The sequence below is a fragment of the Fundulus heteroclitus genome, chromosome 19, assembly GCF_011125445.2.
Source record: "Fundulus heteroclitus isolate FHET01 chromosome 19, MU-UCD_Fhet_4.1, whole genome shotgun sequence".
Lineage (NCBI taxonomy): Eukaryota > Metazoa > Chordata > Actinopteri > Cyprinodontiformes > Fundulidae > Fundulus > Fundulus heteroclitus.
In genome coordinates, this window is record NC_046379.1 from 6,021,849 (window position 1) to 6,038,269 (window position 16,421).

Consider the following 16,421-nt stretch of genomic DNA (forward strand, 5'->3'; position numbering starts at 1 on the left):
GGAACATTATGTCCTTGATTATCTCAGGGCCAGAATGGTTGATGAGTCAGAAGTGAGAGGCCTGGAATTTGCTTTTTACCAACAGATCTTTTTGGGACTTTTTGGTTCGGATTGTAGAGAAACAAGGAGATGAAGAAGCCTGTGATCTCAGTTTAACAGGCAACCCCCCATTTTTTATTTATTTTTTTATAAATATGTAAAGAAAATTCAAGCACAATAACCTCAATAGGTTGTGAGTTTTTTTTATGAGTGCTGTTATTAACTTCACTCCTCACCATACACAAGATATAACCATGAATGTTACGAATTGGTGACCCATTTAATACTAGTTTGCTTCTAAAAAAAAAAAAAAAAAAAAATCCATCACCTGTATATAAATTGGACTTTTTGGGGTGTTCCTGTTTAAGAACAAGTTTCAAATGCTGTCTGCAGCACCGATTTTGATCAAAACACTTTAAAATTTAGTCATTTTAAATTATTAAAAAGGGAACAAAGAAAAATAAGAGACACATTGAGATTAAGCTTCAGCTCTTTGTTTCCCTGACTCCAATGCATATTGATTACTAGTGGTCTCACAACCATTAACGGCACCTTCATCCAATCACACACAGGGAAATGTGGACTGCTGGGGGCGCGACCAATCAGCGTTCTTCCCTGCGCCTCCGCCCATTTGCCGCACTGGCCGATCTGCTCACTGGCCGAATGCCACATGAAGTGTGATGCACAGCGACCCCTGCTGCTCTGAGCAAGTCATCACTCCTCAACGTAGGAAGAAATGTGAGTGTAAACCTGATGTGATTAACACAATTAACAGGACTTATTTAAAAAAATAGTAAAGATTGTATTTACTCTTTGACAGTCATATTTCAGTATTTTAGCTTAAACCTTTGATCAGCTGCTGAAAAGCAGCTGATCAAAGTTCATATGCAGTTTTCAATCATTTTCCCTGCCCTATTTTTGTCTCGTCCTCCTGTTGTCTCTCTTTGCATTCTGACGCTATAGTTATGATCCAGCTGCTGAAAAGCAATTTTTATTTTACCTTTTTTCTCAGGCTTAAGATTTCTATTGGAATTTTATATTTTGCAAGTTAAAAAAATTAATTAAAGAATCGGTAAATATAGCTTCTAGGACGTGTTTATATATATATATATATATATATATATATATATATATATATATATATATATATATATATATATATATATATATATAAATATGTAATGCCACTCGCAATATGGCGCCGACGTTGCCGTACGGTAGTCTTCTCTTCTTCGCCCTCCCCTCCGTGTTACCATGGTGACATCAACAACGCCGACCGTTTTCTGCTGTTTCTCGCTCTGGACTCAACCCTGAGTTTAAAACGGCGGCATTTCGCTTTCTTGTATCGTGTCAGTTATCGTGTTTAAACTGAAAGTATTTTTCTGGGTATTTAAAATTCACCCGTTTCTCAAAATATGGACGAAAAGCTCGGCGAAAAGCTCGAAAAGCTCAACTTGTCTTCGGAGGAAGTGGACCGGTTTACCAGCGCCTTTAGAGACGACAAATTCAGGGAGATGTTCCGCGAATACGTGCAAGAGATCTCTGAGCCTGAAAACAGGAGGAGGTACGAGGAGGAGATCCGGCAGCTGGAGCAGGAGAGAGGAAACAACGCGGAGTTCATCCACCCGACTCCGTTCAGGGTGATCAGAACGAGCGGAGCTGAAAAGCGGAAGTGCTTCATCAACGTCTGCGGCAGCGATAAAATCCACAAACCGGGAGTGAAGAGTGCTGTGTCAGAGGATGGCCGCAGGGGGCAGCACTGGACCCTGCCTCACAGCCTTCACCCTGGCAGGACAGGGACAGACCCTAAAGGCAACACGTTTGTGATCTATGATGTGATTTTCCACCCGGACACGCTGCACATGGCCTCTAAAAACAAGGCCTTCTTGGATATGGTGTACGATGCAGCTATTGACGGAGTCCAGAGAGCGTTTAAAGTGAATCTAGACAAAAACAACGTGAGAGAACTGAAGACGAAATACAAAGGCACCCCTCAAACAAGCATCATCCGGAGACCCATACCCGGACACGATGGCCAGACTCTCACCCCTGCCTTACCGGGCCTAGAAGGCCTTCAGCCACAGACAGCCACAGAGTCTGAGGAGTCACCTCCGGCGGACAGCGGAGACGTTCAACAGAGCTTCCAGATCCAATCGCAGAAGAACCAGGAGCCTATAAAGCCAAACTACACGGTCAAATACCGATCTAGGGTTGATTTACAGAACTTCAGGTGCTCTAGAGACTCTGCGCAGAGCCCCAGGCCTACAGAAATCCTGATTATAATTGACCTGCCCCTCCTGAGGTCAGCCAGAGACACCGGCCTTGAAGTGAAGGAAAGAAGTCTGCTGCTGGAGTCCAAACAACCGGCCTACAGACTGCATCTGCCTTTAGCCTACCCTGTGGATGAAGACCAAGGAGAGGCCAAGTTCAACAAGCACACGGGTCAGCTCAGCGTCACCCTGCAGGTCCGTCCGCCTGACGCAGCTCTTCATGGTTCGGTTGGACCTCTTCCTCTGGTGACCGATCCTAAGAAACGTAGGGATGGACCAGAGGAGCCAAGTGAGGAGGAAGACGACCAAGGGGGCAAAGAGGCTCAAACAGATGAAGGGGAAGAAGGAGATCGGGAAAAGGGAAAGGAACTGGCCCAAAACAGTGACGAAGAACAGAAAAGTGAAGCAAAAGAGAAAAAAGGTCAGCAAATAAACAGAAAACAACAGGAAGCAGAGGAAGGAGGAGCAGGAACCGAGCTTCCAACCTGGAAGGAGAGATCACAAGTGAACGAGGAGGAGGAAGCTGGACCGCTGAAGGACAGCCAACGCCGGGATTCATCTGTAGGAGATGATCCTGTTAGGGCAACGGGAGTTTACGCTCCGGAGGCTTCAGATGTCAGAAAGCCATCTGTCTCTTCTGAAACTGAAAAACGGGACGTTTTAATCCCCAATTTACGGACCAGCGTCTCAGAAGAGGACAGAGAAGCTAAATCGGCCTCAAGTTTGGAGTCTACATCCAAAACGACGTCCTCTGACCTCCAGGAGGAGCCTGGAAAGGTACAACATGTGCAGGAAAATAACAAGTTCCTCCACACAGACAGACTTTTTAAAACAGTAGAATATTATGGGATTTGTTCCCCTTTATTTATAATGGGATGGAAAAAGAAATTAAGTTAATATGTCTGGCTCCTGCATACATTCAAATTATGCGTTTCAATTTTACTCAAAAGAATCAAACGTGCTACACTGCAAAAACAGAACTAAAAATAAGTTAACATTTTCTTGAAATGAGTGTATTTGTACTTATTTTGAGCAGGTAAATAAGATAATCTGCTAATAAAATAAGATTTTTGCACTTAAAATAGAAACAACTCATCTCCATCGTCTTATTTTAAGTGCAGTTTATCTAAATATCTTATTTTAGGGGTAATAATACTCATTCCATTGGCAGATAATCTCATTTAGCTGCTCAAATCAAGGACAAATACACTCATTTAAAGAAAATTTTTCTTATTTGGAGTTCTGTTTTTGCAGTGCATGTTTCAGCTTGGAAATAAAAAACAAAAACATGTAGACGATCAGAGCAGTGTCACCAACCTGGTGGCCAAAAATATAAGATAAGATAAAATAAGATAGTCTTTATTGATCTCACATTGGAGAAATTCACTTCTCACATCGGCTCAATAGTCAGTCAATAGTCAGGAGTAGGAAAGGGTGCATCAATTATATACAGTGTATCTTCCTATATATAGTGGATCAAAAAGAAAATGAGAAAAACCAATATGGTTGCCTTCCATAGGAAAGCTGCAGTAACAAAAACACTGTTTGCAGGTCAGGCTGCAGTCTTTATCTCGTCTATTAGCTTGGATTGCTAAGAGAAACGCAGACTGAACAAATATAGTGCAGTTGCCCCCGCCTTACATATTTCTTGATTTTTGCATTCATAGAAAACTTTAAATGTTTTAGATCATCAAACAAATGTTAATATCTGACAAAGATAACCTTAGTAAAGTCAAAGTGCAGTTTTCAGCTAATGATTTCCTTTATTAAGCAAAAAAAAAGCTGTCCACTCTAACCTGGCCCAGTGTAAAAATCTAATTGCAAACTTTAATATTTAAAAATGATCTAATCGGACAGAAAAAAATATAAGGTTACGTACAAATTCTGTTATTTTAAAGACAAGAGATACACGAAAGACACTAAAGACAAAAGAAACACTTTTCTAAGTAATATTTTTAACATTAAACCTGAAAGCAATACTTACAGCAGTTAATGTATACACAGTAAATTAAAACAATGCAAAGTACTTCCAATGACAATATCTGCTGCTTACTAAACGTTCATCTGACCTCCAAATGACTCAAAGAGATCAGCAGACAGAAAATATCATTAAAATAAAAAAGGTTGTGTACAAATAAGAAGTCTCACTTTAACATAAACTCCAGGTTTTTGTCTCTGGTGCACCTGGTGGTCAGCAAATAAAAAGAAATCTGGTGGTTAAAACAAGTTTGTTCTTTATTCATGAAGTTGCTCACAGCAGGAAGAGTGGCCAGAAGTTTTACTCAGGAGTAGCGATACTCGAGTAAAAATATGACTCAAGTAAAAAGTACAGTGCAGTAAAACTACTCCTAAAAGTACATTTTGTTCAAAAAGTTAACTGAGTAAAACTGGTTACTAATGAATGAAGTTTCTGATGAATCAAAGACCAGTGGGGTTTAAAAACTCGTCTTTTTCTGGGTGTTATTAGGTCTACATTGCAGGTAATTTACTATAAACAACCCCTAACATCCTCTTTTTTCTTTCTTCATCAGGCTGAACAAGATGCTTCCCTTCAGCAGCGTCCATCCATCGAGGAACCCCAGACTCCTCCTGACTCTTCTTTCCCTCCACCGGAGAGCGGTGAGGGGGACGTCAGCCTCTCTGCGAGGAGAGAGGAGTCCGGCCGGGTGTTTGACGCAGACGGTAACGATGACCTGCAGGCACGTCAAGTCCGCCGGACGTTGGCGCGGGACAAGAAAGCCCCGGTAGCAGATTCACTGAGGGAGGTCGACGCCGACGGAAAGGAGACGCTGATCAGAGATCATTCCACAGCAGCAGGTTTCGTTTTCCAGAACAAACTCATGTACGAGCTGGACTGATGCTCTGCGTTTTCAGAGAATGAAGACGCTTGATGTTGAAAATCTTTCCTGTTCTGAGAGCGTACATGAAATTGTTCTGTGGGATTTTAAGAGTTTTCTCCTAAAGTTATTAAATGCATAAGTATCTAATCTGTGGGGGTTCTAGACCAAATTTAGCAGGGGGGCCAGGGTGGGGCCAGTGTTTTTTCACAGGGGCAGAGCCCTGATCTTTTCTCAATACAGCGGGAGCTTAACGTGAAACAGCTTAAATTTTAATAATTATTTTTTTAATATTTTTTTTTTTTATTATTTTGTTATTTTATTATTGGTTAAAAACATAAACAAAAATAAATACAACTGATCCAAATGACCAGTTAGTCACGGTATCTTTGTCAGCATTTATCATCCCAAGAAATTTAATATCATGTTTTTAGTACAGGGGCCATAACAGGAACAGTTCTACAGGGGCACAGGCCCCTGTTGGCCCCTGTCTAGAACCACCCCTGTATCTAATGATAAATATTCATGACAAAAAGGCGCCGCTGCGTTAACACGCCAAGAACAGGGTCTTAATTATTATACTGCAACTAATAATAACATCATTGTAAAAGCAGCCAGTAACAAACTCCCATTTGGCTTTGCTTTGGAGGGACTGACACGTTGTCCGTTTGAAGACCCTGATTCCCTCAGCTTTAAACCTCAGAATTAGTCCTTATTCGCCAAAAATGTGAAAGACAACGACATATATCTGTTACCGTGCAGATGATGTCCTGAATTGTGAAGATTCAGGTGTACATGTGTGATAATTTAAGGCAACTGTATGTCGTCTAAAACAGGGTTCCCAATCTTCTCAGCCCCCCCACATAACAGTGCCAGGGACCGGCGACCCCCTTTTGGGTGCAAACGAGGGAGAATTTTTAGATTCGCCATCGTCCCCCATGAGCTAAAATAAGGAACATTGAGCATTTTCTAAACTTCCATTTCAGTATCGGTTTAACAAATGAAGAAATCATTTCAGCACATCAGCATCAAATTATTATCAGTATCAGGGCTTTGAAATGATTGTGTGTTCTCCTAATATTACACATTTAGTTTTGCAATGTTATTCATTCTTGTACACCTAATATGACTTTATTCTAATAATTTCCCCACAAAAATTGTAACAGGGCCATCCGTAGGTTAAAGCAAATAAATTATTGGCCACGGAAGAGTACATTTACAAAAAAAAAAACACCCAACTAAGATAGTTTGAGATTCATTTCACACATTTGTGAGGAAAACAACTTGGATGTTCTCTGATGTCCAAATGTCATAAATATTAGAGAGAAAAGTTTAATTCTCCCCAATTAAAGGCGTACATTTGCTATATTAAGACTATATTCTCTAATATCTCATCTCATGGCCCCCCTTAGGGTCCCGGCCCCCACTTTGGGAACCCCTGGTCTAAAAACATTGTATTACAACATATTTCTGTTTATTCTGGTCCTGATTGGATGGAGGCAGTCGACCCTGATCAAAACTGAATGTCTCTAGGTGACCTCCTGCTTGTAGACATCATCTATTGGAGTTATATAACCACATTTCCTTAGTGACTAATTTATAAAATATAAATATCTTCGGTTCATCTCACTTCTTGTTTTCCCCTCTCAGAATAAAGTAGGTGTTAAAACTTGTAATTAGGCTATAAAAGGGTCTTTGTTTAGATTTCTTGGAGGCTGACAAACTCTTGATCCGTTTTAAATTTTATCGATATAAATCGATATAAAAGAAAGAAATGTAACATTCAATCTCCAAACATTAAACCTTATCTTTTGGTGTGTAGATTAGCTAGTTTTACTTAGATGAAGGTTTGCTCCTTTCGTGTAAGTTTGATTGATGACCCCGACTCTAGATCTTAGTGAAGTTCTCGTTGATTCTTTTTATATGTTTAGTTTTTGATCTTTAGTGTTTATTGCATATAAAGATTCTTAAAAAAAATTACAGAAATCTTGTGATTCTTTTCTAAATGCGAACTAGAGTTCCCTGGATGGAAACGATTAATCCGTCTGTCTGGTTTATGAACAATTATATAATCTAACATAGGTCTAAACTGCCACATATCTAATACCAATACTTGAGTTTAGAAGGGAGCAAATTTGAACATTGCTTGGATTCATTATGACGTCGTTTGGAAAGTAACGAGGCAAACATTAGAAGCCATTAACTTTAAATGGTCTACTTTCCCCATAAAACCCAATTTAAATAGATGTCCCCCCCCCATATAAATCAGAATCTTTAAGAAGGAGGTACTGCACACGCAACAATGAATACTTTTATTCTTTATGTACTTATAAAACTTCAGGAACTTTACAAGCAAAAAAAAAAACTAGAGATGCACCAATGAACTCTCCAAATACTGTAAGGAAAAATATGAACACTTTCCCTCATTATTAAATGGATCAGTTTCTTATCACATAAGCTAACTGCATATACTTTGAGGCACTTTTTTTTTTTTTTTAAGAGTTTAGTGAAAAAAAAAAATAAATCAGGTCAAAAGTTAGGAAAAGATGCTTTGATGCAAAACTGAGGGATGAATGTGTTGGTCCTTTTTCTGTAGGATTCGGCTCTCCTATTAATAACAAACAACCTGCAGCACATTTGCTTTCCTCTGTCGTGTGTTTTGGACCTTCATAAAAAAAAAATATAATAAAAAAAATATGTAGAATCAGTCAAAATTAGCATCGGCCAGGAAAAGCCTGATCGCTGCATCTCTAATAAGAACCGATCCCCCCCCCAAAGCACTGCTTGGTAGACCCTGCGGCGCTGTGCTCATTCCTTTACTCCCCCGTCTCATAGATGTAGGTCAGGAGAGGAGCCTGCAGTCTCAGAGGAAAAAGAAGAAAACGTCCGACATTTGGCAGCAGTGTTGCTACTATGACGCAAACGGAGCAGTTCTGATGGTCAATGAAGGTGTTAAACCGTCCGAAAGACGCCCTGTTTAAAATAAAACAGAGCAGAGAGCACGAACTGTCATCTATATTAGGATAGTCGTGGCTTCCAACTCGCCCGGCCGCTCTTAACGGCCTTCAGACTTTCCCCCCCCCCCCGTTGCAGCTTGTGTAACATTCTTTAAAAATGCCCCAAAGACAAAAGCGGCGCGCGGCGGCGGCGTCGTCTCATCTCAGGCCTCGCTGCAGACAGCTGTCTAAAAACTCGGAGTAGCAGGAGAGGGAGCAGAAGTGCTGCTGCACCGGCGCGTCCGTGCCGCCCATGTCGTCCACCAGCACCACCGTGTGCGACACCTGGTGCAGGTTCATGCTCACCGCCGTCCTGACGTGGAAGCCGACGCAGGCGCGCCCGCACTCGCACGTCTTGGCCGCGTCGAGGTCTCCGCACAGGTGGGCGGGGATGAGGTGAGGTCCGTAAGGGATTCTGCGCGGGGGTGGAGTCAAAGAGTGGGTTATAATTTTTTTGACAAAAATTATAACTAGTGGCTCATGTTACTCTGAGCTACCTTTATAGTTTTACTGCTATAGGCTTAGGCTACTGGAGGACATCAGGATCTAATTTTCTCACTCTATAGAGTTCTACTGTTCTTCAATTATGCATTATGTGTTGTCATTTCTGCTTTAACTTTCTGTTCTCTCTCTTTTCTCTTCATAGTAGGTACACCTGGTCTGGCGTTCTGTTAACTGTGACATCATCCAGAGAAGACGGCTCACCCGCTATTACCATCTAATGTAGAACAGATTACTAGATCAATGTGTGCTTCTGTGCTTTTTTGTCTGTCTTGTTGTGTCTCTGCTCTGTCTTCTGTAACCCCAGTCGGTCGAGGCAGATGACCGTTCATACTGAGCCCGGTTCTGCCGGAGGTTTTTCCTTCCCGTTAATGGGGAGTTTTTCTTTCCACTGTCGCTTCATGCTTGCTCAGTATGAGGGATTGCAGCAAAGCCATGTATAATGCAGACGACTCTTCCTGTGGCTCTACGCTTCCCCAGGAGTGAATGCTGCTTGTTGGGACTTTGATGCAATCAACTGGTTTCCTGATATAGGACATTTTTGACCAATCTGTATAATCTGACCCAATCTGTATAATATGATTGAACTTGACTTTGTAAAGTGCCTTGAGATGACATGTTTCATGATTTGGCGCTATATAAATAAAATTGAATTGAATTGAAATTAAAACGGCGCGGGGCAACGTAGCGACAGCGGCGGCGGCGGACGAGTTGGGAACTCACCTGAGATCAGCTACGGCCCTGGAGGCGATCTCCTGTAGCGGGAGGGGGAAGGCGAGCTGCATGGTGTGGTCCAGAGGGTTGGGCTGGACGAAGGGATTCCCAAACAGGTCCAGGTTCTCCAGGCTCAGCTTGAAGAAGTCTGCGGGCAGAACGGCCAGCTGGTTGTGCGCGGCGGACAGGAACCTGAGCTTGGAGAGCCGGCCGATTCGGAGCGGGAGGCCCGCCAGCTTGTTGTCGTCCAGCTTGAGGTCGGTCAGCTCCCTGAGCTGGCAGAACTTGGGGGGCAGGGAGCGCAGCCGGTTCTGGCTGAGGTCCAGGACCTGGAGGGTGCGCTGCAGCGTGGACAGGCACAGGGCCTCGCTGAACGCCTCCAGGTGGTTGTTGTGGAGGACGAGCTCTGAGAGGCGGCTGAGGTCGCCGATGGTGGCGGGGAGTTTCTTTATGTGGTTGTTGCTCAGGTCCAGCCTGCGGAGAGCTACGGAGGAAAATGTATCTGTTTACGACGACTTAAACGCATCCACAAACTTTTTAATCTTTCTTACATTTTTTTCCCAGTATCACCACAAACTTCCAACGTATTAAATTTGGACTTTCTAATTAGAAGAAAAATTATCCATGCTTTCCAAACAGGTTTTTCTGTTGTGGCGTGACGTTTGTGTTCAGCCTGCTTTGCTCTGATGGCCCACGCTTTGCTGCAACTATAGCTGTTAGTACTTTAGAGTGTGTCTCTACCAGCTTTGCACATCTACAGGCTGAAATTCTGTCCATTCTTTTCTTAGAAAAATATTTAAAGGTCTCTCAGAACAGATGGAGAGCATTTGTGAACGTAAAACATCAAGACACTCTGATTCTTAGTCAGATTTAGGTCTGGACTTTGACTAGGCCGCCATAACACATGACTATTCTTTGATCTAAGCCCATTTTAACGTTTGTTTCGGGTCACTGGCCTCCTTTAATTTGAACAGCAAGTCTTTTGTGGCCTCAAACCGGGTTTTTTACCCCCTGTATACCCCGTCTCTACTGGAGAAAAGGATCCCCACAGCATGATGTCGCCACTACCATGCCTTAGAGTGGGGGGGGGTGATGAATAGCCGCACACAGCGTTTTTTTTTTCTCATAAAAGCCAAAAAAGGTTTTGTTTTGTTATGAAATTAGGGGTGTTTTGATGTTTTCAAAGCAGAGTCAAAAGATTTAGCTGGAATTGACAGAAATCCTGCTTTTATGTATTTTTATGTCTCTACAGAAGAAAAATACACTGCAAAAACAGAACTAAAAGTAAGTGAAATTTTCTTGAAATTGGTGTATTTTTCCTTGATTAGAGCAGGTAGATAAGACTTTTTCCCAATGGAATAAGATTTTTGCACTTAAAATAAGAACAATTCATCTCCATCGTCTTATTTCAAGTGCAAGATGTCTAATTCTGTTATTTTAGAGATGGATTGTTCATATTTTAAGTGCAAAAATCTTATTCCATTGGCAAATAGTCTTATCTACCTGCTCAAATCAAGGAAAAATACACTAATTTCAAGAAATTTTAACTTATTTTTAGTTCCCTTTTTGCATTGTACAACCCGGCTCATCCCACATTACAGACAAGAAAACGGCTGATCCAGATAAATGGCTGGAGTGCCAAGTGATGACGACAAAATTGTAAGCGCCCGAGAGCACGTTCGCGTTTAGGAGCTCGCTCGGCTGGAGGAGGGCAGGCGACTGACGCCTTATTGTACGAGATCCAAAGGAGCTGATTGGACTGAATGGGTTCCCCTTTCATCGAGCCCATTAGTCTCATCTCATCTGACCCGAGGATCTTCTTCAACATATTTATTGTGTCATAAAGCCGGACTTCCTTCTTGCCAGACGGGGTCTCCCACCTGAGTGTTGATCTCTGCAGCTCCTCCAAACCCTTCATTCGCCTCTTGTTTGCTTATTCTGATTAAACGTTCCATGTCGGTTCTGTCAGTCCGGGTGTTACGGACACGTCTTGCCAGTTTCCAGTTTTTTATTTTACCGTTTTCATGTTCAGGTTACCGATTGAACCGAGCTCCTTGCGATGTGTAAAGCCAGCTAAATTTTTTTTTTATGTCCCGACTCTGTTTGAAACGTGCCAACCATTTCCCCCCGCCCGCTGTGACCCTTGGTCTCCCATGATGCTCGTTGTTCTCTAATGTTCTCCAGCAACCCTCTGAGGCCAGAAGCGGGACAGCTGCACTTATACTGAGATTAAATTACACACCGGTGGACTCCGTTTCCTAATGATCCAATATCTGAAGGCAGTATGTCGCCCTAGATTTTATTCAGGGGTATCAGAGTAAAAGGTGCTGAATGCTAACGAACGCCGCGTATTTCAGAGTTTTATTCAGAGAAATATGTTGAAACCAGGCATCCTCTTCAGCGACGCTCTACTTTGTGTAGGTCTGTCGTATAAAATCCTACTAAATCTTCTAATTTCAAAACAAATCTAGCTTAGATTAACAAATGACAGAGGTACCTTTGAGGGACAGCATGCGCATGTCCACCCGGGACAGTTTGCAGTAGGAGACCTGCAGCTGCTCCAGAGAATAAGGGAAGTTAGAGGTGAGAGGGTAATCCTTCTTGGACATGACTGCAAGCTTCTTCTTGGGCTGCTCCACATCTCTGGCCCGGACCGGCGTCAGCGTGGACAGAGGGAGGCTGCTGGTGTCGCTGCCCCGGTCGGCCAAACGAGCGGCCGACAGGAAGTTCTTCAAGCTGTTTGCATCGGCCTGCGTAAGAAAACACAACGGGAACCAGTTACAGTCGTAAAGCACACAAAGCAGACGCACGCGTTCCTTCTTGTGCGACTGGCTGCGTTTGACCGAATTCCTTAAAATAAGTGGCCTGGTTGTGTCGCACAGTAATATCTTGACACAGTTCTTTTAAAATGAGCAGGGTGGGGTCCAGGCCTCTGGGAGTGCAGCGGCGAGGAGGAAGTGAAGTGCAGTCCAAGATCGTTCACTGCAAAAACGGATCCAAAACTAAGTAAAATGTTCTTAAAATTTGTGTTTTTGGCCTAGATTTGAGTAGGTAAATGATATTATCTGCCAATGGAATGAGGATTTTGACCCCTAAAATAAGATAATTAGATATACTGTACTTGAAATAAGATGATGGAGATGAATTGTTCCTATTTTAAGTGCAAAAATCTTATTCTATTGGCAGATCATCTTATTTACCTGCTCAAATTAAGGACAAATACACTAATTTTAAGAACATTTTACTTATTTTTAGTTTCGTTTTTGCAGTGTTCTTACAATTTCTACAGCGTAAAGCAGTTCAGCGCAGAAGTCCTGCTGTGAGTTTGGAACTGTGGCCTGAAGGGAAAGCTACACACTGGTGTGAACGAGACTGAAAAGGTGCGTTTTCCTTAGTTTTCTTTGCTGATACAACTTTCTGTTTCTCTTTGAGGCCTGGCTGGATTATTAGGATTGCCCAGTGGTTCTGAATTTAACAGAAAATTAAGGGATTGCACGACTAACCTCATTTATGCATCAAAGCATCTTTTCCCCAACATTAAACTGATTTTTCCTAAAAACGGAAAAGACAAAAAGAAAAATAGCGACTTTCTAGTGTTTGACCTGCCGGTTCCTGATCAGAGCGGATCAAAGGAAAGTTGGCTTATTCCAAACTCCGGCCCATCGGTTGATGCATCTTTACTTTCCCCTCACCGTAAGCCAAAGGTTTAATGATTTTAGTGCTTGAAAATACAAAAAATAAAGTCTGTTTGGGTTTCTGTCCTTGTAGAGTTTTAACTGAAGACTTTGTGTGTGCAGCTGATGAATAGCTGTCTGCCCCAATAAACACCTTCTTCCTCATCCTGTTACACAGAGCGAGGCGTCCTACCTTGCTTAGACACACGTCAACAGCTGGCTCCTTTAGCCTCACAGTTGCTTTACCCTCCTCCACAAACCACGTGAAGAACTTCTCTATGTTGTCTCTCAGCTGAAAGAGAAATTGCAAAACACAGGTATGAGTAAAAAAACAACAACAACAAACCTTCGCATTTCAGCGATGCATCATTATTACGCCAGATCTGAATCACTCCTTTAACAAGACCAGACCAGCGTTGTGGTCCCTGCCCACAAATGCATTTAAATGTGTTTCACCATTTTGAAATCATCAGCTCTGGGTTTTAAGGAGCCTTAAAAGAAGAGTATATTTTTCAAACCTTAATCACAGAAGTCTATTTTTTACCAAAGTATGAAAGCTTGTTACTGGAAAAGCTCAGAAAAAATACATGAAACATAATAGCTTCAGTAATCTGGCATTTACAACATAGATTTATAATCTGGGTATGCTAACTGACCTAAAACAGGAAAGGTTTTGTTTTATTTAATGACCAAACGTGATAAATAAAACATTTTTTCAATGCAAGGTGGGTAAACATTTGGTTTCAACCGAAAAAATTTTTTTTTTTCCTAAAGCAAAGCATGTTATAAAAAAACAAAAAAAACCAAAAAAAAGCAGATAATCCATCGTTAAATCTTAAAACACAAAGCAATTAGTTTGGCACAGAATCAACCAGACGCCATTCACACTAATCAACCTATAACCCCACATCTATCTGCTATCTGCTCTATTAATGGAATATCACTTACTGATAAAAAAAGAAGAAAAAAACTTAACTACACAATTAGAAACACTCCAAAAGAAACGTTATTCCATGGAAAAATTTATAAAAAATAATGTTCTTTACAAATTTGAAGAAAAAAAAAAACTGTAAAAGAAAGTTACTAACTCTGTATTTGAAACTACCAACACAACCAAAAGCTAAAGAAACACGTTCCAAAACATTTAAATGCAATTTAAGAAACAGATTTAATACTGAGGATAATAAATGCTCATCTTGTGAAAATGACATAGAAACAATGGACCACATCTTTTACTGTTGTGACAAAACCAAAACGTTTTGGAGTAACATGGAAAGATGGAGCAAACCAGAATCTATTTATAGAGATATAATGACATTTGGAATATCATTGAACAAAAAATAAATAAAAACTGAACTCTTATCTAATTTTATTCTTTCTTTTGCTATTTTTTTATTCATAAACGAAGCGTCCTAAATCCCCCCTTCTTTATACCATCTTTCTAATTGAATTTCACTCCAATCCAAAGTCTCATGTTTATTTGTGCATTTCTGACTGAATAAAGTGAGGAAAACAACAACAAAAACAAACATGAATGTTAGAACACGCTGTACTCTGTCAGAGGAGACCAGCCCCACTGGATCACAGACCTTATACTTTGACCCGGTTCTGTCTTTGGCCGTGCAGATCATCATGTAGACGCCGCTGCGCTGACCCGACTTGTCCGAGTGCTTCCCGATGGACACCACCGCCCTGGCCCCCTTTCCCCGACTTTTCATCCCGAACGAGGGCAGCATCCGGTTGACCACCTCCACCTCACACTGCAGCTTCATGGCTCCTGGAGGCTGAGGGCGGGCCGAGCGAGCATACCAGAGGAAAACTTCCTCAAAAAAAAAATTAAATAGATTAAAAAAAATAGAACTAAAAACAAAACAAACAAAAAAAAAAAACTTCCAAGTTCTAGCAGCGGGCAGCGAGGCTCGCTAACAACAAACACATCCGAGCTGAAGGGTGTCAACAGCCGGCAGCCTTCCGTGATCGAGGAGCAACGGAGACCCAGCTCCTGTTAGAGGTGCTCCATCTATGAGGAGAACCCTCGGGAACTCCTGGAAAGCTCCGGGTTCCCTGACAGAACCGAAGTGGGTTCTAAGACTCGGGAGTCGGGAATTGCGCTCCGCTGTCAACTGGTTAGCAGCAGTTAGCACAATCCCGCGCGACTCGCTATGGAAGTGACGTCAGAGAGATTTGTTCAGGGTGTTCCCCAGGGAGGCCACCAGATGGCGCCGGAGAGGCATGAGGACCAGAAAACATGGTTTTCGAATTCTATCCCTAAATAAAAGCTGTAAAGTCTTTGTACTAAGCTCCTGTACTCTGATACCCCAAAACAAAAGCCAGCGCAAGCAATTACTTTTAGAGATAATGTGTTCCAGGATTGTTCTGGGTGTAATTTAATCTGGTGGGTTTAAGTGAGCAAACAGCATCAGGAAGACCAAAAACAATAAAATGTGTTGACTGGAAACAAAAATAAAACCAAATTTAAGTTTCTGTGATTTTCCTATGTATAGTTCTGTGTTTTCTCCAGCATTATATATATATATATATATATATATATATATATATATATATATATATATATATATATATATATATATATATATATATATATAAACTGATATTGGCATTTCAAGTATTTCATTACAGCAAATGGTAAATGGACAAATTAACAAAAAAGTATCACATCCAGTAATGTTTTTATTTAAAGTTTAGAAACCAGTATTTGATGGAATGTGATTTTCGATCTCAGCGTTGACACTCTCTCCAACAGCATCTCACTTTACTGTTACCTTTCCTGAAAGTGCTCCATAAATGAGTGCAAATCTTTGTGCTTGAATTTAACCAACATTGTTGTAAGCATTTCTGTTATATAAATGGTCATTTCTAACGCAAAAAAAGCAATAAGAAAAATATCTGAATAACAGGATTAAATGGTTTCATATCTACGTAGGAAACCAAATAGAAAAAAAACAATCATTTAAGTGTTTTTATATATTATTATATGCTAAATTAAGGTAATTTTAGTGGACTTTAAGTAAACTGTGTTTTGATTTAAAAAAAATGAAGGATTTTTTTTTTAACATAGCCTAATTCTTATCGCTTCTTTTGTGTTGTAAACCTAAATTTCTTGCACAGCATTAATGTTAAGAGCGTCCTTGCCACTCTTAAAATGGAGTAGACGTTGACGTATCGTTTCTTTTTTTTTTTTTTTTACTCTAACGTCCATTTTTTAGCAGCATGTAAGAACAGGGAAGCGATTGGACAAGAATCACCATGACAATGCAGTGACGTCACTCTACTTTGCGGTCCTCTGCAGAACTGCGGTCCATAGACATAGAAGAATAGACGCCGCATGAATGGACGCCGCATGTGCTGTTATAGTCAATAAACTAGGAT

General features: G+C 41.2%; 2 protein-coding genes across 2 annotated transcripts; one reads left to right on the plus strand and one right to left on the minus strand.

Moving 5' to 3' along the window:
• The first annotated feature begins 1,330 nt into the window (after positions 1-1,330).
• Positions 1,331-5,384, plus strand: dnaaf2 (dynein axonemal assembly factor 2). Its single transcript, XM_021317517.2, has 2 exons — positions 1,331-3,086; positions 4,841-5,384. Exons 1-2 carry the CDS (start codon positions 1,455-1,457, stop codon positions 5,165-5,167), a joined length of 1,959 nt encoding a protein of 652 aa, XP_021173192.2. The 5' UTR covers positions 1,331-1,454; the 3' UTR covers positions 5,168-5,384.
• Positions 5,385-8,048: 2,664 nt separating this feature from the next.
• On the minus strand, positions 8,049-15,268 carry lrr1 (leucine rich repeat protein 1). The gene is made up of 5 exons (XM_012864514.3): positions 14,621-15,268; positions 13,225-13,323; positions 11,855-12,107; positions 9,367-9,841; positions 8,049-8,557 (listed from the first exon to the last, which is right to left on the minus strand). The coding sequence occupies exons 1-5, from the start codon at positions 14,801-14,803 to the stop codon at positions 8,302-8,304; spliced, it is 1,266 nt and encodes a 421-aa protein (XP_012719968.1). The 5' UTR covers positions 14,804-15,268; the 3' UTR covers positions 8,049-8,301.
• Between the last annotated feature and the right edge of the window lie 1,153 nt (positions 15,269-16,421).

Coding starts and splice junctions, on each gene's coding strand:
- dnaaf2 (XM_021317517.2), top strand. CDS start 1,455: ATGGACGAAAAGCTCGGCGAAAAGCTCGAAAAGCTCAACTTGTCTTCG. Junction 3,087..4,840: donor TCCAGGAGGAGCCTGGAAAG/GTACAACATGTG, acceptor TTTCTTCATCAG/GCTGAACAAGATGCTTCCCT.
- lrr1 (XM_012864514.3), bottom strand. CDS start 14,803: ATGAAGCTGCAGTGTGAGGTGGAGGTGGTCAACCGGATGCTGCCCTCG. Junction 13,324..14,620: donor GAACCGGGTCAAAGTATAAG/GTCTGTGATCCA, acceptor TTTCTCTTTCAG/CTGAGAGACAACATAGAGAA. Junction 9,842..11,854: donor GCGCATGCTGTCCCTCAAAG/GTACCTCTGTCA, acceptor TTTCCTCCGTAG/CTCTCCGCAGGCTGGACCTG.